Source organism: Meleagris gallopavo, chromosome 15, assembly GCF_000146605.3.
Source record: "Meleagris gallopavo isolate NT-WF06-2002-E0010 breed Aviagen turkey brand Nicholas breeding stock chromosome 15, Turkey_5.1, whole genome shotgun sequence".
Taxonomy (NCBI): Eukaryota; Metazoa; Chordata; class Aves; order Galliformes; family Phasianidae; genus Meleagris; species Meleagris gallopavo.
Genome location: NC_015025.2, coordinates 16,477,798 through 16,505,378, shown reverse-complemented (window position 1 = coordinate 16,505,378; position 27,581 = coordinate 16,477,798). Strand labels below are relative to the sequence as shown.

Sequence of the window (27,581 nt, the reverse complement as noted above, 5' to 3'; positions counted from 1 at the left end):
CAGCATCTGGGAGGAATCGCATCGCTGCTCTGCTCTTGTCATGCAGTCAGTTTGAGGAAGTTCAGAATTCTATATAAGATCAGGATGTCTTGATTTACCTTTATAAAAAATAAATGTATCTCTTCCGTGGATAAGGGAAGAGCAGAGCTGCTCCATGGAGCACCAGCACACCAAACACCAGACTGCTGCACTCAGTCAGTGTGCTGCATGCTGTTCCTTAATTCTGTTTACAATAAATAAAATAATTGATTGAAATGCAGTGCACATTCTGAGTGGTTAATTAGGAGATGAACAATTTTGGAACAGATTACTGGATATATAAGGTTTTTCTTTTTTTTCTTTTTTCTTTTTTTTGTTTTGTTTTTTTTTTGTGTGTGTGTTTTTTTGCACTGTTTCTGAAAGATTCTAGTGTGGACATAGGTGAATGTTGCTGTTATGGACTTGTTTCCTTAACACACAATCTTCCAAGATACTGACGCATTTGGAACAAGCGTCTTAAGTTTCTCCCATATAAAAACCACAGCTGAATAGGTGAATGCTTTTCAGCAGTAGCTCAGGCAATTCCAAAATGCTTTCAGCAACATCATTACCACATCCAGTGAGTCCACCCCGCGTCCGCTGCTGCAAAAACATCCGCTCCTCGTATGCTGCTTAGTGAGTTCTGAAGGGAAGAAAATTGCTTTGGGTAATAAAAATGACACACAAAAGACAGAAGCTGTGATTTATTTTGGGAGATTGAGTAGAGTGGCAAGCAGCACTTTAAAGGTCACTTGTCTCAAATAAACCTTATATCTCTCTCAGATTTAAAGAGATGCTGCAGTGTTTCCTTACACCTAGCTTGCATTAAATGTCTTTCCCAATAACATATGGCAAAGTCCAGCTGGAGCAGTGTGGGTGCCCATGTGCTTTATAGGTGATGGAAATTAATGTGAGTGCTGGCTGGGGGAGCGGAGATCAGTTCTAAGTGATTAATGACTTGATTCGAAGTACTCCTCTGGGGAGGAGTGCTGGTGGTTTGAGTTGGTCTTCAGTGTGCATTTGTGAGAAGTGCATCCAAATGGCACACCTGACTTCCCTTTGTTTCGAGAGCTCCGTTTTGTTCCAGCAATACTTCTCAGCCTCAACACATTAAACTGCCTTTGTCACACACATCTTACATTTTGCACTGCCAGTTACAGCAGGTGGGCTGGCGTGGCACTTTGGCAGCAGTGCTGTTTGGGGGAGAGCTGCAGGGAAACGCATCGAGTCGGTTCTGCTCCTGATCCCATTCCTTCCTCTCCTGAAGGTCTCTGAGCCATTCCCAAAGGCTGCAGGGCATTGTGAGCCTGGCAAGCAGAGCTGGAATTCGGCTTCCACACTTCACCCTGCACTGAGCAGCCTCTGTCCACGCCACGGGAACCAGCAGAGCCTCGGGGGCTTAACCAGTGCCTTAACTCAGAAAGCTTTAGTGGAAATAGTGGAGTATATTCTGCCTTGCATCCATTAGTGGCATCTGCTGTTCTTCTGTGTATGGCACAAAAACGTGCGCTGTAAGAAGCATTCATTTGGATTTAAAACAAAGCCAACCAGTGCCCCATCCATGCTGAAGTTAAATCCCACCTCCCTTATGTCAGCTCTCTCGTAACAGATAGGTTCCTTTGCCCCTGCATTGGGTTCTGCCAGCCGAAGGCTTCCACCTTTTTACTGCTCCCCTAAGCAAAGTTTTTTCAGCCTGTAAAACTTCTTGGCGGCGAAAAAGAGTCTTCAAAGTGTTGGGTGTCCTGTGTGTTTGGATCGAGTTTGCTGCTTGGTATCTGCGCCTGGGAGGATCGGTTTGGTTTGCTTTGGTTTTAGTGGCAATTTGTGACAGCTTAACAATCTTTTGCATTTCAGACCTTGAAAACAAATTTCCCTATTCTTAAGTTACGCTTTTCATCCTGGATTGCAGGGTGAGGTGATGTTTAGGACTGTGGCTGGCGTTATCCCTTCGCCACCTCGTGGGCTCTCCGTTCTGCTGGTGTGTGTCAGGGGGCTGCAAAGGGCCAGACCTTTGTTCTGCAGGTGATGCATCATTACACGTCAGTCCCGTAAGATCACAAGCGTGACTGGCCAGGCTTCATTTAAATTCACATTTTCTCAAAATATGTGTCAGGTTTCAGGTGAATATTCAGATATTTAACAAAAATTTCATTAATGACTTTGCATGCAAACCAGATTTATATGACCTTTTTTTTTTCTTTTTCCTGCCTTTTCCCCAAATCCCTTTTGTTTACAGCTTCCAGCTGATCTTACCAAGATGCATCTTACAGACAATCCTCACCCTCAGGTGACTCACGTCCCTTCAAGCCAGTCTGGGTGCAGCATTGCCAGCGATTCTGGGAGCAGCAGCCTGTCTGATATCTATCAGGTAGAATTGCATTTGTTTCTTAGTTCTATTTCCCCACCCCCCCAGCTGGAAATTGCATTTTGCCTTTCCTAATTGCTCTGGCAGCATTTTGTGCTGCTGTAACGCCGGCTGGTTATCAGAAAGCATGAGGTCAGACGTTCAGCACACACGGTTGTTTGTTATATTTGCTGTTGGCTGCCAGAATTTGGGCGGAAGTCCATCAGGAGCCATTGCACAGACCTGGTGGGAACATTTCTGCAGTGACATCTGCATGCCCTTCTGATGGCACTTCCTTTTGGCTTTTCCTTGGCACACAGTCTGTTAGCAGTGAGGTAGGTGACAGTGACCAGATGAGGGTGGTGCTGACAGTATGTGTGCAGGTGAGCACTAATGTTAGTGCTTGGCTTCACTGCAGTTTCATTCAATACTTGCTAAACAGCTTATATTGATAAAGAATAAAATATAATAAAAATGAGTGGAGTTGCAGTACAGAATGCAGCAAGTTCCTATACCATGTAGTATCCTACAAAAGGAGCTTGGTTCTGGTTTATTTCTTGCTTTATCATATGAAGGGAAGACTCAGAGTTTGGTTTTGATGTGTTTCTTTTCCCCCAGTCTTGTTAGCATTAAGAACACCTTGTTCCTGTTCCATTTTCTCTGGAAAAAGAGGAATTGCTTATAGATTGCCTGACACCAAAGCAGTGGCAGTTTATCACTGCCTCCCCTTCCTAATGCTTCTGCAAACCCAGTGCTGCTTTCCACCTCAACAGCTCCCTCCTTGCTTTTCACCTCTCTGTGCACCAGCACGTGTGCTGTTGCTTTTAAAAGACATATGTGGTGATTTATGTGCTGAATTATGGAGCAGATTTCATGAAACCCTTTTGCCTGTCGGGTTCCTTCCTTGGTTATTTGCATTTGTTGCTCACTGCAGATGTCCTGTTCTGCAAACAGAAGCATGGTAATAAACATGCTCTCTGCACCAACTGACTGTGCAAATTCCAGTGTTTCTTGTTGGGAATAGAAGTTGAGGAACACTGAGAGATAACTTATTAAGTGCGTTATCTGTAAACGAAGCAGAGCTGCTGCCTCGTGCCAAATTGCAGAGCTAGGTTCATGGGTGCACTTCTGATGGAGGGAGCAGTTTGTTTGTCTCAGAAGTGGCACGGCTTTTCACTTCCCAGTTCAGATCTGCTTACATTACCAACTAGATAGGAACTGTTGAGAGTTCTGTAGGTGTAGCTGGAATGTAGAAACCTGTTCCCCTCTCCTAGGGACTGTCTGGGTGCAGTATAATAAAGAGAGACTGATAGTATATCTTATTTACAGCAAAGTACTAAGTTAACTTCAAAGATAAGACATTCAAAGTATGTGTTTGTCCCATTCAATCAATTATTTTACTTCTTTCCATTTGCTCTCTACCAACAGCTCAGAATTGCTTTGATTGTCAACAGCTCTTTCCAAATGCACCCTGCACTCCTAGCAGCAGTGCTGAAAGATTTTGTTCTTCACGTTATTTTTTGGCTTTTTTTTTCCCCCTTTTCTCCCTTTGGAATTAATTCTCCTGGCTCAAAAAATAATTAGCTGCAGTCACCAGAACGAGCGTGGCTGTGGTACCTGGGCAGCTCACGGCACTTTTGCTGGCCTGTCTACCTGAGCCGTTTGGAAGGATTTTACTAAGTGAAAAGCACTTCAAATGTATTATTGATGGAGCAAATACCGTTCCAGTAAGGAGGGTATACTCTTATCATCTGTGGCTAAATGCGTTTGAAATGTTGCGTTCCTGCTCTTAGGAAAATGCCAAAAGAGTGTGATGGTTAAACAAATAAAAATTACATAAATAAGATAAATGAAGGAGTAGCATTTTAATCTGCACTGCAAAGGTGGTGAAATTTATGTCCCTGAAGGAATTACAAATTCGCTCATATTAAAATAGGCTTTTCGTGAAGCATTTGGAAAACATTGTCTTTGCTTTTGCTGTCAGTTTCATCCCTGTTGTGTGCCAAACTCTCCAGGACTATCATTAATGTCAAAGGAAGAGTATTTCTAAATAATTTTTATTAATGTAGCCTTGAAATGACCTTTTGAATGACTGATATCATAACATTAATTTTTAGTGTGTAGCGCAACCGTAATTCCAGAGCAGGAAACAGATTAGAATGATAGAAACAAAGGGTGAAACATTTTTTTATTAAGATTTGGAAAGGGTTTTGCTTCATCTGTGTACACTTTATTCATCGACAGCGTTGAAATGAGTTTTCACTTCTTCCAGCTGCTTCTCAGTGCAGGATGTTAAGCAGGAAATGAGCAGAGGAGCTGAAGGTGAGCTCAGAAGAAACGAGCCCTGCCTGCAGCACGGCTGCAAACACATTGCACTGAAGCCAAAGCTGCTGAGGAGAATAAATTTATGATGATATTTTCTCCCTTCACACCTTCATTTATTTATGTTTGAAAGCTTTTCCTACTTTTTTTTTATTTTTTAAACAGCGTATTTAATTTATGTGTTTGTTTGTCTTCAGCCTCTTTCTGACAGTTTGCTTCCCTTCAGAGCTGGGGTGTTCAGGCTCTTAGGAGAAGCTGTGTGGTTATGCATATAAGTCGAAATGAGGGATTATAACTTCTGCAAACAGCCCCTTGGCCTTGTAATAGGTTTCCTCAGGGAAAAGCTATTCTGCAGGTATTACAGTGAGCAAACATTTCCGTTTGCTTTTTCATGGGGTAGGCTCTAAGAAGGCCAGCAAGGGGACCGTAGGCAATCCAGGCTGTATGTCCAGGCCCGGGTGGGCATGGTCTCACTTCGAGTGCAATGGATTTGTTGCCTTTATCAATGACTTCCAATGCTCTTCTTTTATCGAGTGACAAATTCTCATCTATTTTTCCTTATCTGTTTAGATCTGTCAGTGGTTTGCTCAGTGTTTTTTTTCTCCTTTTTTTTTTTATTTTTGTCTATTCTCTTCTATTTGTCTACTTCTAGTCTAGTTTTGTTGTTTAGTTTGGTCGGGCAAGTCTAATTGTTACCTCGCCCAAGACTAATTACGTTCCTATTCGTTAGGTACGGGTTTAAAGGTTAATTTTTGTCATCTCTCATTTGTCACTTCAGCAGTTTGTGTTATTTGTGGGCAGCAATGTTACTGCCCAGCAATAGTTCCATCTGCGGTTAAGGATTTTAAGTTAAGATGGATTATCTATACAATATGCATCAGGGGTTAGTACTAAGGACTTTTCTGTCGATTCTGAAGTCTTGGATAGCTTTCCCCTGAAAGAATTGACATGAAGGAAAGTAAAAACCCCATGTTGTTAATAGCAGGTTGCACCAGGAGCCATGAGCACTAAAATTACCTGCCATGCAAAGTTATTACAGAACAGAGAGTCCTTCACATGAATACATGTCAGGATCACCAAAGTTATGAGGGCTCCTTGGCTTCCGATGCCAATGCTCAGACATCTCTAGGATCAAGCTTTGCCAAACACAGTCTTGTTGCCTCCTTAAAGAAGTTAACAGGTGATATATAAAGTAGAAATGGCGTGATTTTAAAACAGCAACGAGGGTTTTGACAGTGAGCTGATGCTCAGTGTCCTGTGCTGTGCGTGCTGCTGGGGCTGCCCCAGCTGGGTTGGCAGTCGGTATTTTTGCCCTATAGACCCAATCGTCAATAACCATATTTGTGCCAAGTTTGAGGATTGGAGCTTCTGGTTTATTTGCTGTAAATCAGTAAATCGGAATTTTTCTCTTAAGAATTCAGCTTGATCAAATTGTAACTTATTTATCAGGAAAAGGGAAGATTGGTTAATTGTTCCGTGCAGGCTGTACAAAGCACGTGTTAAATATCACCTTCCTGTAGAACCTGTATCCTCCATTTTGTTACCTTCACGCTATTGAAGTGGGAATTAGCACTGTACTCAGTTTTACTCTGCCTGGGAAATTGAATATGAATTGTGGCTGTTCAGATGAAGAGATGCTGGAAAGGTCTTAGAATGAAATGCAGCACTGAGCATGTGCTGCCAAGGCTCTCCAAGCACAATTTGCACTTCGGCTTAATTCCAAAACTGTTAATGCGTGAGCTCCATAAGCCAGCAAAGTGATGTAATAAAAACAGATTTAACCCTATGTTTTGCCACCCTGCTCTGTAGGAAACGTTTGTTAAGTCGCTTAAGATTTTTTAATTAGGTTTGGTGGGTAATTGTAACACGGAGGACAAGTGCAAAGACCTCAGGAATACACCTGACCCAGTGTTTGTCTGCCTGGTGCAGAGGGCAGTGCTGCTCCATCTGCCCCAGGTTGGGTTTGCATTGGCAGCCTGTGAGGAGCGCGGGGGCAGCGCTTTGCTGATCAAATCAACGCTGGCTTTGGTGATGCAACTCAGACTTCAAAACAGCAGTGCTTCAGCATTGTGCTGCTTATGTCACGTCTGGAGCTTGGAGCAGGAGACAGGAGACAGGATTAGTAACCGTCACTGAGTTATTGATAAATATTTCTCACTTCAGAAGAGCAAAGAGCGTTCCATCTCCTTTTTAATATCCTGCCATCAAACATTGGGTTGCACCCAATGGAGCAGAGACATCTAACAGCTCTGCTTTGTGCTGTAGTCGTTAGCTCATCGCTGGCTCTCCAGCCGTTCTCATGAAGTGTCTGGAAGTGAAATGTTGTGGGCACGTCAGGGAATTGGTGTTAATGAACAATATTCTAATTGACTGTGGGGGAAGGTTCCACTGGGGCTCTTCCGATGGTTGTAAAAATGAATGACAATAAAGGAGATGGGCATAGATACTCATAGTTTTGCCATCTTCTCAAATGTGTGCCTCTGAAAATGTACCAAAATGGAATATATGTGTTCGGAATACATCGTGTACCAATGGCTCTTTACAAAACGAAATCATAGAAATTAATGTTTAAACAATTTGTGTCTAACAACTGCCAGTGGGAGTTTGTTTACGGAGGATTTTACAATAGGTGTCCGTTGATCAGTTGCATGCTGCCTTAAATTAAGACAAAACGATTGAGGAGGTATTTTGTGGAAACTGGAAGTTTGAAACTGCTTGGTTTTATTTCTTTTTTCTTGCCTCCCATCTGTTTGGAAGGTTATTTTCATTCCATTACATCATTTAAACTTTACATGAGAAAATATTGCAAGCAGTTCTTGTGTGATGCTGCTTTTTGGTGCCAGCATTTTTTTATCTTAAACTGTGGCCTCGTGTGTCTGCTCAGTTTGATGTCTATATTGCCATCTATTGATAACAGCAGAAATGTGTCTATAGACAGTGGGTGACTACTGTTATTACTGGATTATATTACTACTTGGTTCATATTAAGTCTTAAATTGTGAGAAGCCATTTGTTCACGTGAGCTCACAAGGCTCTACGCGCTATAAAGAAGTGAGAATTGGCCAGCAGAGACGGGAGTAGTCATCCTCATCTCTTTTTTTCAGAGGTATATTGTCCACCTGACATATTGATCATGCACCAAAACTACAAACCATTGCACAGTACTGGAATTAAAAGTAAGATCAGATCCCTTTAATTGTACCCACTCAGCCTGGATTACTGTCCCTCGATGTCACACGGCTGGTGTCAGTGGGCCTGTATTGCCTGCGGATCATTGGAGTGTCATTAGTAAGGAAGGGGAGCACGGGCCCAGTACACAATCCAGAACTTGTGATCATAATTCGGTAGCAGGGTGTTGCTTTATGCCACAGGTATATATTTATACTGTCCACTTTCTAGTTTAAATTGTTGGTCATAGAATTTTTTTGTATTATTAACTCTACTAAGATAAGACCGAAATGAATTGAATGGAATCATTGAAGTCTTTATCTGATGGATGTCTTCTCTGTAGGCTACAGAAAGTGAGATGGGAGATGTTGATTTAACAGGTCTTCCAGAAGCACCTGTAGACTCTGAAGATGAAGAAGAAGAGGAAGATGAAGATATTGACAGAACTTCAGATCCACTTCTAGGACGAGATGTTGTACGAGAGTGCCTTGAGAAAGAGCCTGCAGATAAAACTGATGATGATATTGGTAAGGAAAAAAAAAAGTAGATCTTTGTATAAACCTGTGTCGTGGAACTTCAGCCAGAGAGCGTACATGTAAACTGTTAGCTTAATATTGAATGTATATCAGCATCGTTATGAATGATGCCTTCCAGAGATCTCTTTGCTCTAGGGATACTGTTAATTAAATGATTTTTCTTCTATCTGGAAGAGTATTTGTTCTGAGAATTCAAGAATTTTGAAGAAACAGTCTTTGAAAGTTACTATGTGTTAAGTGTTACAATCATTGTATCTGTTGATAGGAGGGTAGCATGGTAATTTTAACTGCCTGTGACTGTTGAATTAATTAATTATGGAATGTTGAAGAGAACGTGCTGGTGCTGCAGTGTAGAGAAGCTTAATCGTAAACTGCAAAATATTTGAAAGGAAAATAATTTATTGCAGTGCCTAACTGGAAATTGGCATTAGTTTAATGGCAAAATTTAGGTTCTACTATACTTTCCATTACTTCTCTGAACTCTGAGAAGCGTTTTGTGCTCTTGATAAACTTTTAATTACTGTGCAGTAAGGGTATTTTTATTTCTTCTAAATGTTTGAAGCTGAAGTGCTTTTACACTTAGCTAGATTGCTGCCTTAAGAGTCAATCAGGGGACGATCAGGACTGCGGAGCCAAGTTTTTTTCCCCAGGTTTTGATGACAAAACGCATACTGGGCTCCTTTAGCTGCAGGCACTAACAAGGATTGTAACACCACTGAGCAGTTCCTTCCGTGAATTAACCTGAGGTTTAATATACCTGTGGGAGGGCACGATATCTAAGGAACCCCTGGGCCTCGCAGTCTTCATACCAATGTTTCCTTTGTCTTACAGAGCAATTATTGGAATTTATGCATCAACTCCCTGCCTTCGCAAACATGACGATGTCTGTAAGAAGAGAGCTTTGCTCAGTGATGATATTTGAAGTAGTGGAGCAAGCGGGAGCCATCATACTTGAAGATGGCCAGGAAGTAAGTAACTATCTGCAGCGCAGTTGAAGCACCATGGGCAGAAGGCTGCAAGTGGTGATGGGCTGGGGAATGTTCTCTGCTGCTCTCCCACTCCTGAAAGCTAGAGAATTCCTCATCTCTTATCGTGACCCACTTCCGAAATCCCTGAACTTTAGTCCATCTATGTGTTAGATCCTGCCTGTGTGCTCTTGACTTCCTTGTTCAGGACTTCACTGTGGGTGAGTATAGAAAAAAAATAAAAACAAAAACAGCATTCAGTAATTTATGCTGTGGATTACTGTAAGTGCTACAATCTAAGAGTTTATTTTGGAAATTACTTGTACAGAAAAATGCATAATTTCCATTGGTCAAATAACTCTCTTCTTACAGTGTAAGAATCTCCATAATCATGGAGATGGATCCTTGAATAGGATGTAGGTAGCGTAACCTAAATATCTACATTGGAAGCAGTTGCCAGTTAGGCAGTGGTTGGACTCCCAGCACTGGTGCTCTGAATTCCTACCTGCAGCCTCTCCCTGTCCTTCGATCCAGAGACCTGGGATAGCTGGAGCCCATCAATGCTCTGTGGGTGCTGAATGTGCTCTTGGTTCCAGTAGTGACCAAGAGGGGGGAAGAGCCCTCATGCTCATTAAATAGTATAAATATACTGTAGCAATTAGCACACTGATTAAAAAGCAATCTATTCATCAGCATTGCTCCCTACTGAATTAGCACTGAAATGAATGAAGAATGCTGAAAAGCATTCTTGTTTCAGTCAGCTTTATTGCTTGCTTTACAGTACACATTTCTGGTGAATTACATGTTGCAAAACTGTGGTGGCAACAAACTGGAGACTGCAAGAATAAAGCTTTCTGAGATAAGAGTGCTGGAACAGCTTATGCAATTTTTTGAATGAGCTTCACTTTTTAAATTTGTTTTTCACTCCCTCTAGCTCGATTCTTGGTATGTTATTTTAAATGGCACAGTGGAAATCAGCTATCCTGATGGGAAGAGCGAGAGCCTCTGTATGGGAAATAGTTTTGGGATTACTCCCTCTTTGGACAAACAGTACATGAATGGAGTGGTCAGAACCAAAGTAGATGACTGTCAGGTAAGGTCACAATTCTGCACATCTTGCTCATATTTCTGAACATCCAATAAAAGAAAAAATTCTTTCATCTTAAGGCATGATCGTTATTCCAGGAGCAGAAGAAAGGAGGTTGGTATTGGATGGGCCAGGGGCTCTGCTCATGTTAGGCTAGTTGTACACTGAGTAGCGGAGATTTATTTTACATTGCTGTTGTGTGAGAAACAGGAATTTTTGCTTTCTGTTGAAATGTAACCTTAGTTCACCCTGGCTGTGCTATGTGTGCGATCGACGTGCAGTAAGAACAGATAAACAGACAATAGCCATAGCCAGCTTTTGCAGTGTTTGTTCTCTGTATGATTATCATTATGTTTTGGAGACATAACGTGCTGATCAGTGTTATTTTCCTCTATTTATAACTTTCTGGTGTAGCTGGGCAGAGCAGACTGGGGCTAATAGCAAGTACTGTGCTATGGTGGTTGTGTCAGAGCAGCCCAGAGATGGGGCATGAGGCTACATTCATGTTTTGAGTATTTATTAAAGATCACGTGTTGTCTGGGACAGTTTGTGTGTATAGCCCAGCAAGACTACTGGAGAATTCTGAACCATGTGGAAAAAAACACTCATAAAGTTGAGGAAGAAGGAGAGATTGTTATGGTAAAGGAACACAGGGAGCTGGATCGCAGTGGAACCAGAAAAGGACACATTGTTATCAAGGTGAATTTCTTCCCATTCTTTCTATTAATTTATTAAACCTTTAATAATTAACCCTTTATTCATTTTGGTTTAAATCTGGAACTCTTGTTCAGTTTTGTCTGTCTCACCTCGAAAATTTAATTCTAAGGAATTTGTATTGCTCTGCAAATCTACTTCCATATGTCTTTTAATCAATGTAGACCTTTGGGGTTTGTACTGACATCTCTCCTTGTGTAGTGGTTTGGCTTCTGTAGTCTGAAGGAACTTAAGCTGTATGTAATAAACAAAGTTATGAGATGTTACAGATTGCTCTGGCCAGTTACAAGCTGCAAAATGGTCTGGGAGGAACATGAGGACTTGATTTAAATCTATTAGTGCATTTTTTTCCTTGAGTTTTCCAAACTGAAGTTTGGAACCCAGGGACTCTCTGAGAGAGGAACAGGCAGGAGATATCAGCTGTATTTGCATTCCATTTTTAAGGCAACACCTGAGCGGCTCATCATGCACTTGATAGAAGAACATTCTATTGTGGACCCAACTTACATCGAAGATTTCCTTTTAACGTACCGGACGTTCCTAACGAGCCCCTTGGAGGTGGGGAATAAACTCCTGGAGTGGTTCACAGTGGACAGCCTCAGGGATAAGGTGGGTTCCAGCCTCCGGAGTGTCATAAACAGGCATGGGGCTCTCTGCATGCTGTCACTGCTTCTCTTCTGCAGGATGATTGCCTATTTAATTTTAAGATTTTAACGCCTGTCTCTCTGAAATCCTTCTTGTTTTTTTTACCAGCAGCTTGGGGGATTTTTTGTTCATGATTTCTTGGATATATCACCTTCGTTCTCACACCAGCCTTGTGTTCACCTTCTATAATTGTTCTTTGTAGAGTTTCTCAATGTTTTGAACGTACCTTCTTAGAGCAGCTTACTGTGAAGTCTGTACTCAAAGTAAACTGTGCTGCTGATAATAACTCTTCTGTGAATAGAACCGTGTTCAACTCCGTGTAACTGTGTGCAGATACGTATGGAAAATTTACATGGTTTGGAACTTGTACTCATATCCAGTTTGTTGAAAATGGTGGCAGTAAAATTCTTGGCCATCAGTTTTATATGTTTGAGATGGAGCCGAAGGAAACTCAGCTATGGAGGCAAGGCGGGTTTTTGTGGAAGAAGTTGGCTGTGCTCCTTCACTATGGTTACTGCTGCTCCCTTTTTCCATCTACTCCTTCTGGCAACAACTGTTTTTTTTTTAAGAAAACGAATGTAAAGAAGGAAAGCAAAAGAAAGCAATCTCAGCAAATAGAAGAGGAAGTTGTTATTTTTAGAAGAGCAACTGCCCTGGATTGGCATTTCTTAATGGTGCGGATGGGTAAAATAGTTGTCAGATTGAATTTGTCCTGAATGGCACACAACTGTAGCACACATAAATGCAACCCAAACAATTAGTTTCAAAACTTAGAGGCAAGTTTTTTATTGTTACATTGTACAGCTTCCTTCCAAAAGGAGAGGATGTAATTAGGAGGCTTTAAAAAGATATGTTTTATGAAAGGCAAAAGGAAGAGAGAACTGAAGGTAGATGAGTGTGCCACTGAGTAGTGGGTGATGTAATCAGCCAGATACAGAGATGTGTTTTTTTCATTCATCTCCACAAGGAAAGGAAATCAGGAGTTGATTTCAAGTGCAAATGGCTTCTGCTTCTGCTAAGGAATGCATTAATCTGTGATGTGTTATTCTGTTGTGTCCTTGTATTCTTTTTTTGCTTGTAGATTACAGCCTGTAGGAGAAAAAACATTTTGATGTATCCTTTTTTTTTAGGTTACCAGAGTGGTTCTACTGTGGGTGAACAACCATTTCAATGACTTTGAAGGTGATCCTGCTATGACTCGATTTCTGGAAGAATTTGAAAAGAACTTAGAAAATACGGTAGGAGTGAGAAAGGACAACTGCCACACTTCTAACATTCTGCATTTCCATTTTCCAGTGTTTGCAAGAGTTAACACATTGTAGTCCATAAGAAAGCACTGAATAGGTGGCTTTTAACATGGGTGTATTTGTTATAAAATATATATTTAGGTACAAAGCTCTCATAAAATAGTGCACATGGCACTCATTTATGTGTCTGCATCACTGCAGAACGTTTATTAAGATCTGGATACATGGGATCATAATTTCTCTTTCTGACACTTTTTTTTTTTCTATGCAACTGTTTTTCCATTTCTACTAAAAGAAACATCACACTCAGTTTCATGTCTCTTGTGTTACAGAAAATGAAGGGACATCTCAGATTGCTGAATATTGCTTGTGCTGCCAAGGCGAAATGGCGACAAATTACCTTGCAAAAGCCTTCCAGAGACTCCCCTCTCTTTTTTAGCCTCCTTGGAGGAAGTGACAAAGGTTTTGGTATCTTTGTTGAGACTGTGGAAATTGGCAGTAAAGCTGCAGAAGCTGGACTTAAGCGTGGTGATCAGGTAGGAAATGTAAAGCTAAGTTAATTTTAAACATCCATCTCTTAATTAAAAAATCTGGTTTAGCCAACTGTATTGTTTCCAAGGAAAAGATCATAGTGTTGACTGTTAGATAAGAGTAGGAAAAAAAAAAAAAAAGCAAAAAAACCCACAAAACTTTAGGTTTGTATGTTTAATATGTGTTCCTATTAAATAGTATTCAGAATATCTAAAGTATTTAAGTATTTCAAAAACAAAATGGAGAAAAGAAGACAAATCGTGGAAAATTTTGGTTGCTTTAGAGGACCATATTTATTTATATTTATTTATATATTTATTTATATTTATATATTTAGAGGAAATGTGGTTGGGTTGAAGCTGTCACATTGTTTTCTTGGGTTGATTCTCATGGGTGTTCAGCATCCCAGTCTGGGGCTGGGGAGCCTCGGGGCCCAGCAGTTGATCTGTGCTTTGGTTGTAGTACCAGCTCTGCAGCTGGTGATCCACCTGGTGCAGATTCTAAATGTGAGAACGTTGTCCCAGAAGTTGAGTTTGGTTAAAAGTAGTTGATGGGTAGGAATGGAGTTCCTGGCTCATTTACAGGATGGAACTTGATTAGGGTAATCGAAACAGTTATTTTACAAGGATGCTTTCATGGTACAACTACTGTAAAGATAGTATGATAACTTCTGGCAAGTACTTAACATGCTTGTATTGTTGCATTTACATTTGTAGCTGTTGTAAAGTAACTCCGTTTTAAACAGCTGTTCTAATAGTTCAATTTGCATTTCTCCTTAAAGATAATGGAAGTAAATGGACAGAACTTTGAGAATATTACCTTTGCAAAAGCTCTCGAAATCTTAAGGAACAATACTCATCTCTCCATTACTGTAAAAACAAACATTTTTGGTGAGTAGACTTCACAGGTGATGTATATCCGTGAATGTGCACAAAACCTCCAGTCTCTCTGGCTTAGAACTTGCTCTGGGAGTGAAAGATCACGCAGGAGTCCCCTCGTTGTGCCTCCATTTGCTCGGAGTGTGCAGCCACGTGCTGCTCATTGGGAGGCACTGAGCCAGCATAGCCAGCGCTCTGCTCCCTGAGAAATCCTCCAACGGCTGCTTAAGCAGCTTTAGTGTCCCTGCATGCGATATGGCTGACACGGAGCCAGAGGAGCTGGGCCAAAGTATTTTGCCAAGAAACAGCAAAAATGTCAAACTGGGTTTTCATAAAACTTTTTATGATGGCAGTAAGAACAATAGGATAAATGGCCTTTATATCTGAAATCGATAAGGGAATATAAAAAGTGGTGTAGTATATAAATGTTAGCTTTTAATTGTCAGTGTGAATATAAACACATAAATACCTCCTTAAACACTCATTCAAACCATCTGTTCTCTTTCCATAATCCTGTTCAGGAAACAGAATAACCATAGCTACAGAAAGAACAAGGCTGTACATACCAGATAGATCTGTAGTGGTATCTGAGAGCTAATGGTGGTTCCCCTCTAATATTTCCTCCTGCTGGTTACCTGCCTGTGTTCCCTATGAGTTTTCTTTTCAGTTATGATTTTCTATTTATCACCATGCAGGTAAAAAGTTTTAAGATCTTAGCTGTTATTTATTATCATAACTCTAATGACAGCATAGAACAACTGCAGTAATCAGTCGACTAGACTAATGAAATGGCATAAAATAAAGCATTGCTGAGCTGAGGCAGTGATGGTTGCATACAAATGGATTCCAACCTCTTTTCCTGCAAGCTGATAAAATTTCAAGATGATTTCTCTGATATGTTTTAATGAATTCATGTCGTGAAGCTGTTTTGAACTGCAGTAGTTGTGATTCTGTCCTTTTAATTGAGTGCTAAGTGCCTGGTATTGGCAGTGGACAATCCCCATTCTTAGATTTGAGTTTATATGGTGAAGGATTGTAGCCAGAAATTGTGTCACATCATAGAAATATTCGGTTTGACTGTGAATATACATGAAGTCCCTCATGTCTTGTTTGTAAGGCCAAGAAATCAGATCTGCACAGCACTGTGTTCTCTTGGTACCAAACTTTCAACAGAAAGTACCAAATTTCTGACATGAGTGACCTCAAAGATTTAAAAACAAAAGACCCCACAACAAACAGGAAAACCCCTATGCATTGATAAACCAGTCTGAACAATTCAATTTTACCTTTTATTTGTGGGGAGAAACAGGAACAATGAAGACTGGGTTTTTTCCTCATATCTTTTGGGAGTCTCAGCAATTGACTGCCTTAGTTTGATAAATGCAGGAGGAGGTTTGATGCACCTTACGTTTTACTGAGGGAAAATGAAGGAAAAAAGAAAAATCCTGAGCTGTCCTGAAGTTCTTCAGGATGCGTCTGCACCGTTAGCAAAGATGCAGATGGCAACAGTCATTAAATACATAGAGGAGATTGGTGTGAATGTAGAGGTTCCTTTTTATTGATCTGACTGCCTTCGTGAAGGCTGGAATATCTTCATTAAATTGCTGAGGTTTGTGCTCATTCTGAAAGTAGCCAGGAGAGCCCAGCTGTGCAGAATGGGGCATCGTTTTTGTTAAACATTTGGGGTTACACTTTCTGCCAAGGAATTCCACAGCAAACCTTAAATGGGAAAAGACCTGCCCCCTTAGAATCAAGATTAAAATGTAATCTATGGCCTGGTTTGGCAGTGCATTACCTTTCTGTTTTGGATTCTGCTTTAATTTTCTGCAGGTATGTGGGAAACCAAAGGTTTGAGGGGAAAGAAGAATGCAACACGAAGGTTTAGGTGTGCAAAGGTAAATGACAGTGGTTGTATCTTCCCTTTCAGTGTTTAAGGAGCTGCTCTGCAGGATAGGGCAGGAGAAGAATGGAATTCCACATATTCCGAAAATTGCAGAAAAGAAAAACAACCGTTATTCCATCCCAGATATGCCTGGAGATGTGGAACAGATGTTCCCCCGTGAAAAAGGAAACAAGAAGTTGAAAGCAAACACCGTATCTGGTGGGAGAAACAGAATCAGGAAAATTTTAGACAAGACTCGATTCAGCATCTTGCCTCCAAAACTCTTCAGGTGCGTTGGGCTCTCCTGGTTGAACAGCAGTTGTTCCTTATTGGAGCTGCTTTGTATCTGCAGACATGTCCATGCTGCTTTTTATTTTTTGTTATTGTTTTTATTTCTTCTAAAATGCAGTAAATCTGAATCATAGAATCATAGAATGGCCTGGGTTGAAAAGGCCCACAGTGCTCATCCAGTTCCAACCCCCTGCTGTGTGCAGGTCACCAACCAGCAGCCCAGGCTGCCCAGAGCCACATCCAGCCTGGCCTTGAATGCCTGCAGGGATGGGGCATCCACAGCCTCCTTGGGCAGCCTGTTCCAGTGCCTCACCACTCTCTGAGTGAAAAACTTCCTCCCAATATCCAACCTAAACCTCCCCTGTCTCATTTTAAGACCATTCCCCTTGTCTGTCACTATCCACCCTCACAAACAGTCATTCTCCCTCCTGTTTATATGCTCCCTTCAAATATTGGAAGGCCACTGTGAGGCCTGAACTGCAGAACAAAACCAGAATATTCTCTCTGTCCCAGTGAACACTTTCAAACACACATTCCCTTAGTCTCTGTTCTTAAAGCTCACCTACAGCATTTAATTAAAACATCTGACTGCTGCTATTTTCCCCAAGATTCACTCATCCCAAGATGATCATGCAGAACCTAACCCACCTGATTGAAACCAATTTGTTTTGCAGTGATGGCAGCGTGAGCCAATCGCAGGACGACAGCATCGTTGGGACGCGGCAGTGCCGGCACAGCCTGGCCATCATGCCTATTCCTGGGACCCTCTCATCCAGCAGCCCCGACCTGCTGCAGCCTACGACGAGCATCCTGGATTTCTCTAATCCTTCAGGTAAACAGGAGCATGAGCTTGGTAATTACAAGGCAGTTGGTTCTGGGGGGGAAATTACACCTTCTGCCAGCTTCAAACACACTGAGTGAGGTTACCTCTTCCTCTTGTGACCCTAACGGGTCCAAACTGGCAGCAGAGGCCAAACAGAGCCCAAACCTCAGTTCCCTGCTTTTCTATAGTGTGAGACCTGGTTTCTCTTAAGTAAATAAATAAATACATACATTTTCCCACCCATAAATGTCTTTGATTTACCAGAGCTCTGGTGGAAGCAGGTTGTCGTCCTCTGCACCTGTCTTGTGTTATCATCTCTTCCCAGTACCAATTCTACTGTGACTTGACTTCTCCATCCACCATCTTTTTGTATATATTCCAAACAGTACTGTGGATAGAATTAGACAACGTTGGTACCAACATAATTACATTATTTTTTATATAATATCTTGCAGTCTTTAAGGTCGTTCATTTATATGTCTGAAAAACTGAAAAGTGTTTTGAGATTTGCAATCTGGGCTTCCATTGCTGATACTGAAGGAGCACAGTAGATAGGGTGGCTGCAGGAGGTATTTGCTGTTACATGCAGCTGCCTGTAAACATGTCAAGTCAGAATCACGTTTCCCTATTTCAGATGTAAGTTCTGTGCATAATTACATATTCTGTGAAGAGCCTTCTGGCTACAGCTTATGTTTATTTAAACTTGCAGTTTTCCCCTTTAAAAGGAACAAATGTATCCTATCAAATGCATAAATATCCATAGCAAATAAGCTCCTTTTCTTTCTGGAGACCCATTTTATTACTGTGTACATGTGAGAGGAGAGAGCTACTCACATGTTCTCGGCTACTGTACAGATTACTGCATCATATGAGCAGCAGATTACTGGTCCTTCACAAGTTTACCATAACAACTATGCAATTATTTTTGAATGCTAGAGTAAACCAAAATATTTCTGACCATCTAATACGTGCTCTTTAAGTTTTGTAAACATCTACATCTTGATTTGATGCTGACACGGTGTTTCTCTTTTTTTCCTGCCCGCAGCTGTTGGGTTTTACTGTAAGTATCCCGATGTACAGCATCCTGAAGGCCTTAATATTGCATGGCTTGCCTGATAACATAACACATTGCACTGGTGTAGTTATACTGTCTGGGCAGTGGGTAGTCATGAGTCCTGTGAGCTTCCCTTTAATAAAAGTCCATAGGAGCTCCTTCTGAGCACTGTAGCTCGTGGCAGAGGGCTGGGCTGAAGCAGAGAATGCCTCATTTAATTCCCATTTCTGCCACTGATATGCTGAAAGACATATCAGTCGGGCTGCTTCACTTCTCTGGGACCTTGCTTTACACAGATGTAATTACTTGCATCCCTCTTATGGAGACTGGATGATAATGCATTTTGAGATTGGGTTTGTTCTGCTTTTGAACTTTGTCTAACTAGAATATGTGCATGCAAACTGGAAATGCATCCTGTTCAGTCAAAACTTGAATGGTGTGTAGGAAAGTACTTTCTACTAACATTTACCTGCTTAAAAGAAAAGGCGATGAGATGAGGTGTTCCATCACCTGCTACTTACAAGTCACATCGTGTTCTGGTTGCATGGCATTCCTTTTCTTCCAAACGAGACTTCAGTTTGGGCTTTAAACTTGAGTGTGTTCTGATTTTTAGGTATGCTAATAACACAGTGTAGACGTTTTGGCTCTTGTGTTAATCTGTGATGATTTTAATGAGCGCAGACATTTCCCAAATAATTCCCTTGGGCAGGGGATGCCCTGCCTGGCCAGCCCCTGTCTGTGGATGTGGCTCTTACCACTGAGATTATTAAAGGCTGGGCGAGTAACAGGGAGAGGAGGCACCTCTGCAATAGCCCTGGGCATCTCTGCTGTGGGGCTTACAGATACATTTACCTCAGACTTTTTTTTTGCCAGTCAGATATTTTGAGAATCTGTAATAACTGTAATGGAGAGAATTATTTCCAAGTGTCAAGTTATGAACTAAACTTGTATTTCTTTAAACAGTTGTTTCATGTGATAGTCTGCCCCAGATAAAACTGTTCTCTGGCACGTTTATAATTCCTAAGATATGTTTTAAATAGGTGCACTAGCAAAAGAATTAGCTGCTGGCTGCAGCTGAGTTCCTTCAGGTTGAGAGGGGGAGTGTAGAAGTGTGCACTCGCTCACAGATGCAGCCAGGTCTCCCTTCTCATCTGCATTTTCCTGCCCACGGCGCATGCACCTCTCTGGAGGAGCACCTTGGCACTCAACTCAACTCTGGATCACAGGAAAACAGCCAAAAAGGAGCAATGCTTCCAAGGATTTTGATGTACGCTGAGAAGGGCCCTGTACAGGACAGTCATTGGATATGTGGATGTCTGGAGCTTTGTGTTCGTGGGATAACATAGAAGTTAATTCAGTTGTGGAAATGGCAGAGAGGCGAAAGACTCCTCTTTTTTCCATTCAAAGACTGAATGCTTAAGTGGACATTTACCAAACGATGCAGAAAACGACCTCTTGTCTTTTTACATGAAAAATAACTTCCCACTTTCAAGGTGTTCTTCTGTTATTTCAGATATTCCGGACCAAGTAATAAGAGTTTTCAAAGCAGACCAGCAGAGCTGTTACATCATCATCAGCAAGGACACCACGGCCAAGGAGGTGGTGAGTCACGCCGTCAACGAGTTCAACCTGACCGGCGCCCCGGACACGTATTCCCTGTGCGAGGTGTCCGTCAGCCCCGAGGGGGTCATCAAGCAGCGCCGCCTTCCTGATCAGTTCTCAAAGCTGGCCGACAGGATTCAGCTCAATGGGAGGTAATGCAGCCTTGTTTGGGGTTCGGTTGGGATTTGTTTGCGTGTTAGGGTTGAAGCATCTGAAAGAATGCGGGGAGGGATGTTTTAATGGGAACAGACGGGTGTCTGTTGGAAGAGTAAGCAAGTAAATGTCAGCAGTGCTTTCCTTCTCTTTCCTTCTCTCCCTGTTTTACCTTCCTTTTCCTTAAGCAAAAACGTCCTCCCTGACTTTACAGCAAGCTCTCTTTGTGAGAGCTAAATTCAGCAAATCAGGATAACATATAGTGGCCTTCACTTAAAAAGAAGAACTTGTATTCCATCTGACACTTTCCATATGTACTTCAGGATTAAAGTATGCAATTAACTGTTGCCAGTGATGTCATGTTGCAATGAACTGATACTAACCTGAGATAAATTCTTCCATTTTTATGTAAACTGTTACAAATGTTTTCTGACATCTAAAGTGCTTCGGCTCTATCTGATGACCTGGTCCATGCCAGAAAGAAGTTTATTAAGTAAAAACTTCTTTAGTCTTCTCTGCTGAGCAACAGAGAGAATTTATGAGAAATAAACTTCTATATATCTGAAAACGAACTGCTTTGGACCATGGAAATTAATTTTCCAGATACCTTTTCATTTCCTGAATACTGTGAGTTTCATGTAAATATTAATATGCCACACTGTATTTACATAAGAAACCATGCTTAATTTGTTTAAGAAATGGAGAAATACATAAATGAGAGATTTCTCAAGACTAATGTGCATTTAAAGTGTTATTTCTCTGCTAAATTTACAAATGGAAAAGTGACCTTTTTTTGAAGATGCAAGCTGCAGCATGTTACTGAGTACAGTACAGAAAACGTTAGCAAAGAGGTAGACTGAAACTGCTTTGAAATGCTGAAGGATGAGGTACGCAGTGTACAAAGGGTATGCTGTCCCTGCCTCTCTCTTTGCCTCTTATTCTCGATTGTCACCAACAAGGTGGAAATGCTCTCCTCCAAACACCCCTGTGGTGTCAGTAATGTCTGCTTGGCTGTGGTTCAGTGCCTTTGTTCTCACGCACCCTCTGAAGAGCATCTCTAACATTCTGTTGCAACTCGATTGTTCTTAGGTACTATTTGAAAAACAACATGGAGACGGAAACCTTGTGCTCAGATGAGGATGCTCAAGAGCTGCTGAGAGAGAGCCAGATTTCCCTCCTACAGCTGAGCACCATTGAGGTGGCCACTCAGCTTTCCATGAGAGACTTCGAGTTATTTCGTAACATTGAGCCTACGGAGTACATCGATGACCTTTATAAGCTGGACTCCAAAACAGGAAATGCTCACTTGAAGCAGTTTGAGGATGTCATAAATCAAGAGACCTTCTGGGTTGCCATGGAGATTTTAGCAGAGCCCAACCAACTCAAAAGGATGAAGATTATTAAGCATTTTATTAAAATTGCCCTCCACTGTCGAGAGTGCAAGAACTTCAATTCCATGTTTGCAGTTATAAGGTAAAGCACTTCCCATTTGTCAGATCTGATTTGTGGTGTCACGGGCAGCTCTGTTAATGTGAACTGAAAAGAAGGTGTATCTTCACAGATTGCCAGTGGTGTGGGGTAGTGTCAAGGGAAGTGCCAGGCTTTTCAGAATGCCAGAGTGGACCACTGTCACTGCGTTCTGTGCCTCCCTTGTCCTCAGAAGCTCAGTCTCCGTGTGTGACTGTCTCCTCTTTAACCATTCCCTAGCAGGGAAGGAGAAGATTTGGACAAGAACACCGTTTGATTGATGAAGTCCAGAAACGTGCCTGAAAGTTGCTGCCATTTTCTGTGATTCTAGCACCCAGCTTCCCTTTTTTCAGTCAGTGTTACTTTTTCAGTGTGCATTGAGTCATATCTGCAGTGATGAGATTACTGTTTCTTTCATTGTAAGGACTTCCTCAAATCAATCTTGGTTAGTTTAATATTCCTTCTCATTCTTTCTACTCATCGGCTCGTTCCTCTTTTTCTCTTCACAATTAGACTTTCTCTTCTGATTTATACTAGGTGCTGCTACTTTGACTTCAATGGTGTCAGTTCAGCACTTCCTTTATTTGCAGCTTTGCAAAGCCCTGATTGTATTAAAAAGAAAAAATCACTGTGATTCATCAGGCAGAGCTCTGGATTCGTACTGCATCCCAGCACCTGTCTTAGAAAATGCCATTTTATAATTTTAATTTTAGAAGATCTGCTTCCATGTCTTGCCGTTGTATCAAATGATACAGGCTTCTGTTTAGCCATATATTAAAGAGTTAATGAATTCCCTTAGAAGATGCTGCTCAGCCATCAGGGCTGGGAGTACTTGGTACGTGGTGAAAACAAATGTGGATGCTGAGTGTAACTTCTATTTCCTGCTTCCTAATCTCCCATGCTTTGTTGTAGGTGGAAAATTAACTTGTCTTATTTCTGAGTTCAGCCTCACAAGGCCACAACTGAAGTGGTCTTTGATCAAAAAATAGCAAATAAATTAGCTTTTATTTTGCCCTGGTTTCCAGAGGAATATGTTTCTGTTGGCATATGGCACAAGGATTCTCTTTCCTGCCTTGCATTTCATGTCAATACGATGCCATGTGTTACATGAAACAGGAAGATACCATCTTAATATAGCACAGAAAAGAGAAGCTGTGTGGGGACATATGTTAGATTTCTCATGAGAGAAGGCTTTGTTTGTGACTTTACCATAGCGTGGGGAGAACTCTATGGTCAAAAAAAACAGCAAAAGAAGTTTTGGAGACTTTTAAACTGAGGAACAATCTTCTTAAGAAAGCAAATTGCATCAGTCCAGGTTTGACAGCGAATGCTGGAGGACATCACCTTTCAGAACTGCACGTAGAAGCACTGGGTCAAACTTTGCAATGACTGTCACACTTCTTCAGCAAAACTGGTGGCCACTTATCATGGGGAGTGATTATAGTTAATCAGTTTTTTTTACTGTGTCCAACTAATTCTGGATATATCTTTTCTTAGTTGGGAGTGGGGCACAGTGACAAGGTGCAGCTTATCTGCCTCTCTGAGGTCAGTCACTCAGTGCTCCCTTATAGTTCTCCCAGGCGTTGCCATTTTGCCTGCTGCCCTTCTCCACTGCCTCTGCAGCCGTGTGTTTGCCACATGAATTTCTCACTTTTTTGTCCTTATTTGCAGTAAACATTTTCACAGGAGAAAAGTGGTTTGCAAATTAAATGATCCTCAGTGCTGTTTTGGCAGGCGAACTCCAAGTTCATACCTTGTGAATAAGGAGCAATCATTCTGTCTACAGTTCTCTCTCTCTCTTGCTTACAAGAGCGAGCGGCAGTGGGCTTTCTGATGGACTTGCAGCTTGGCATTCCCCCAGCTTTCAGTTAACCTTGTGAAAACTGTTTGTAACCCCCCCAAAAAGCCCCACAGCCCTTTGTTTCCTTTCAAAAGGGAACGACTCCACTAACAGCTAATAACGGTATCTGCCTTGCAGTGGGTTAAATCTGGCTCCCGTGGCACGTCTCAGAGGCACTTGGGAAAAGTTACCAAGCAAGTATGAGAAGCACCTCAGAGACCTTCAAGATCTTTTTGATCCATCTCGAAACATGGCGAAGTACCGCAACATCCTTAGCAGTCAGAGCATGCAGCCTCCAATTATTCCGCTCTTCCCTGTTGTCAAGAAGGATATCACATTTCTACATGAAGGTAATGTCAAACACAGCAAAATAATAAACCAGGCACTGAATACGTTATAGCCCTGTCTTTGGTGCTCCATGATTCAACCGATGTCTAAAAGGAAGCTGTTGCCAGTAGGGTGCTTTTGATGCATCCTTTGTAGGAGCACAATGAAATAGAACTGTGAATGCATAATAGAAGAGGCCAATCCCAGACAAAAAAATAAACATTAAGTGAGTATTTCGAATATTTTAAAAGCAATGCTTAATCTTCATTAGCTGTCCTAAAGTTTAGGATGACTGTGCTGCCTAGTAATGACACTGCTAAGAGAAATATATTCCTCTTACAAGAACTTGTTGCTGCAAGGTTTCTTGTTCTGTGTTGTGGTTTTCAGACAGCTACGATGATACAACACCTCCTACTCTTGCTTTCAGCATTTTTAAGGGTTTTTGTTTAAACCATTCCCTTTTTTTCTCCTTACAAAAGATTCTGTTCCCAATTGGTTGAGGTTGAGTATTCACAACTATGCCGGATTCTTGGTTTTGGTCCTACAGAACTATTTGTGCTGATTTCAGAATGTGGATGCTACAGATGTCAGTTCTTCGTTTAGCATCCATGCCAATGAATTTGGGCGTAGTTCATTTGCTCCTCTTTCCTCTTCCTAATACATATCACTTTAGAAATTGATTAATGAGAGCAATGCTAGATAATTGAAGTGGGTCTGTCTTTTTGCTTGAGGTTTTTGTTTTCCTGCTACGTTGACTAAAGCTCCATTGACAAAGCAGAGATGTTGATGGAGGGTGGGAAGCTCGGAGGAAGGCTAATGTGGGGGAGTTGGAAACACGTTCTATATAAAGAAATAATTCTTATTCTTTTTGTGTGTGCGTTTCAATCGTGCAGGAAATGATTCCAAAGTGGATGGCCTGGTAAATTTTGAGAAACTCAGGATGATTGCCAAAGAAATCCGCCAAGTGGTGAGGATGACCTCAGCCAACATGGATCCAGCCGTAATGTTCAGACAAAGGTGTGCAAATTAGAAAGGCAGTAGGACTGCAGGTGGCTCAGTGGGTAGGGAGCTGGGTTTGTGTGTGCATCAGTACGTCTGTATCTCATTGTGTGACTTACCATTAACATTTACCATCAGAACCAAAATCTTTATCAAGTTTTGGCAATGCCGTCGATGCTCCTAAGAGTTACTTTTAATGACTGCTAAATCAGTTTCTCTAATATAGCAAAGAAGAATATGCTCAATAAAATAATCAGTTGAATTTTAGGAGCGATACAGTATTAGGCAAAAACCACATGTATAAAATAAAACACAGAAATCACCCATCTATGAGTCTGAAATGTTGCTTTTAACAAATTAAACACACAAAAAACCTGATAACATATTTAAAATAAAACAACAAAGCAGTATTTTTTATTTGTCCTAAGCACAGCTTGCTACACCTACGTAATGTTTGGTGTCTTCAGGCTGTATGCAGGTGAAGAGTGTCTTCTTGCCTTGGTTTTCTTCCTTTTTTCCTCAGTGCAGTGCATCATCAGGCTTTATGTTAACAAACTGCAGAACAGAAGTGCCGTGACTTCTAATGTGGTGCTGGTGAACTCTAGATTACACTTAGTGGGACTGAGTAATACCCTGCATCTATTTGCTTGTCCCTAGCTTAGAGAGCATCCCCAGCTCTGGCCAGCCCTGCTGGTAGGGTCCCATTGGCCATCCCACCCCATTCTTGAGCTCAGTGCCCAGCCCACTGGGGAGCTGGGTCCATGAGTAACTGCACAGCATCTACTTAGAAAAGCAGCAGAATAAGGCAGTGGTTGGGATTCATCGACACCAATGGGTCCTGTTTGGTACTGGCCTTCAGGGCTGGCTGTCAGCAGCCGTGAATATTTGGTTTAAAATCAGCCTGGTTGAAGTCTGAGGAAAAATTAATGGATCCCTCACAGAAGTTGTTTAAGGATTGATTCATTTCAAAGCAGAGGGTCACCTTCATGTTGTTATATTTCAGCCACTGAAACTTCCTTTTTAATCACAAAGCTACTTCTAAGTTAGTTGCTTTTCAGAAACCATGGCATTCACAGATTAAATGGATGTGTACATCAGTTTCCCTGATGCTCCTTCCAATTCTGAGTCCTAATGAAGCCTAATCCCTAGATGAATTAGTAGTAAATAAATAGTTACCTTTCGTATCCTTGCCAGAATTAACACAACACGACTTAATGACCACACTCTAAAAAGTGACTTCTGAGTTAAAATGCACAGGATCTAATATTAGTGATACTGCCACAGATTAAAAGAAAACGACTCCTTGTTTTCAGCATTTAGATTCATTTGCATTGCCTCTGGTGTTTGATCTATCAGTTTGTGTTATGAAGCACCAACAAACGTTTTTGAAGAAGATTAAAAATGAACAAGAAAAGATGTTTGTTAGTGTAACGTGAGACCTGCTAACGAGTTCATTGCCAATTAATACAGAGCATTGAGCTTTTCAGGATGTGTTTGGCAAACGGCTTGTTTTCCAGCAAGCAATCAAGGGAAAACAGCACCGTAAACATGAATACTGATGATTTCTCATACGTTTACTGCCACCCTAATGCAAAGAATAAATTAACTTAATCACGTTTTCTACAGTATTAATAAGTTAAAAAGCTTTTGCTTGCTCCATCAAAATTGAGTGTGACTTATGGGAATCACTTAACAAGAAAATGTAACGTGAGTTTGGGTTTTCAGTTCAAAGGTTAAACTTAAAAATAAGCAGAAAAAACTGATAGATGTTCTTCCATGTTGGAGTGTTTGAGCAAGTCCTGTCCTTGCATTCCATGAAAACATTGTGTTATTGTTTGAGAAGAATTTTGCTGTATAGAGATTTTTTTCTTTTCTGTTCTTTCCTGTCTACATCTTTCTTCCTGACTCTCAACTGTTTTATTTTTTTCCTGTGCTTTTCTGTTCAAATACATGCTTCAATGTATATGGCTCTTGCTTACAGGAAGAAGAGGTGGAGAAGTTTGGGGTAAGTGTAGAGCTGAATGCAACTAAGATAAATAAAGATTATGCAACTCTTAACATACTGCATCCTCCTCGTTAGTGCATGCTCCTGAAGTACAGCATGCATTTTATTAACCCTGCAATACGTATTTTTTTGAAAACAGGAATAAGAGATTTTACAGTCGACTTTGTGCAGCAGCTGTAGAGATGCTGAGTCGCTTCTGTTGCTAGACAAGTTGTTGGAGTTTTGGCTTACTGCATAAAGAGACAAACGACCGTGCAGTTGTATCAGGAGGCAAACTCTGTTTGGAAATTAATAACTTGGTCTTTACATGTCGCAGATTTAAGCCATTATGCATTTTAAACTGTAAAGAGGCATTGAGTTGTGATATTGGTTGAGCAGTTCCCCCTCTGAGTTTAAGCTTCGAAGTCTTTATTTTTAGTGTGTATTTGAAATACATTTCATATGCCAGAATCCTTGCTGAAGTTTTAGTTGTTCAGGGCTGGATGTTGAGATGACTGCGATGGAGGGTTCTGGGGTTACCTGGTGAGCAAGCTGGCAGCGCCATGGGGCAGTGAGCTGGGGGTGACCCTGCAGCTGTATTTTGTGCATTCTGCCCTGTGTCTTTGCCCCTCAGCTGCTACCTGCATACCTCAGCCTGTGTGCCTTCGCCCTTTGAAGCTCTCCTGTTCGTCCTATGGGCTCAA

General features: G+C 41.3%; 1 protein-coding gene across 10 annotated transcripts in view; it reads left to right on the top strand.

Annotated features, from left to right (window-relative positions):
• The window catches only part of RAPGEF6 (Rap guanine nucleotide exchange factor 6), a 73,579-nt gene that overhangs the window by 28,467 nt on the left and 17,531 nt on the right, over nt 1-27,581 (top strand). For 7 of the 10 annotated variants that reach the window (XM_031555746.1, XM_019620514.2, XM_019620518.2 and 4 more), the window contains 17 exons: nt 2,255-2,386; nt 8,196-8,379; nt 9,220-9,356; nt 10,288-10,446; nt 10,987-11,139; nt 11,599-11,763; nt 12,930-13,037; nt 13,379-13,582; nt 14,359-14,467; nt 16,383-16,626; nt 17,303-17,460; nt 18,497-18,511; nt 20,019-20,259; nt 21,350-21,733; nt 23,706-23,917; nt 24,788-24,911; nt 26,875-26,898. In XM_031555746.1, the coding sequence (XP_031411606.1) occupies nt 2,255-2,386; nt 8,196-8,379; nt 9,220-9,356; nt 10,288-10,446; nt 10,987-11,139; nt 11,599-11,763; nt 12,930-13,037; nt 13,379-13,582; nt 14,359-14,467; nt 16,383-16,626; nt 17,303-17,460; nt 18,497-18,511; nt 20,019-20,259; nt 21,350-21,733; nt 23,706-23,917; nt 24,788-24,911; nt 26,875-26,898 (2,753 nt within the window). The remainder of the gene's footprint in view (nt 1-2,254; nt 2,387-8,195; nt 8,380-9,219; nt 9,357-10,287; nt 10,447-10,986; nt 11,140-11,598; nt 11,764-12,929; nt 13,038-13,378; nt 13,583-14,358; nt 14,468-16,382; nt 16,627-17,302; nt 17,461-18,496; nt 18,512-20,018; nt 20,260-21,349; nt 21,734-23,705; nt 23,918-24,787; nt 24,912-26,874; nt 26,899-27,581) is intronic. The other 3 variants (XM_019620515.2, XM_010719257.3, XM_010719258.3) reach the window with 2 other exon arrangements.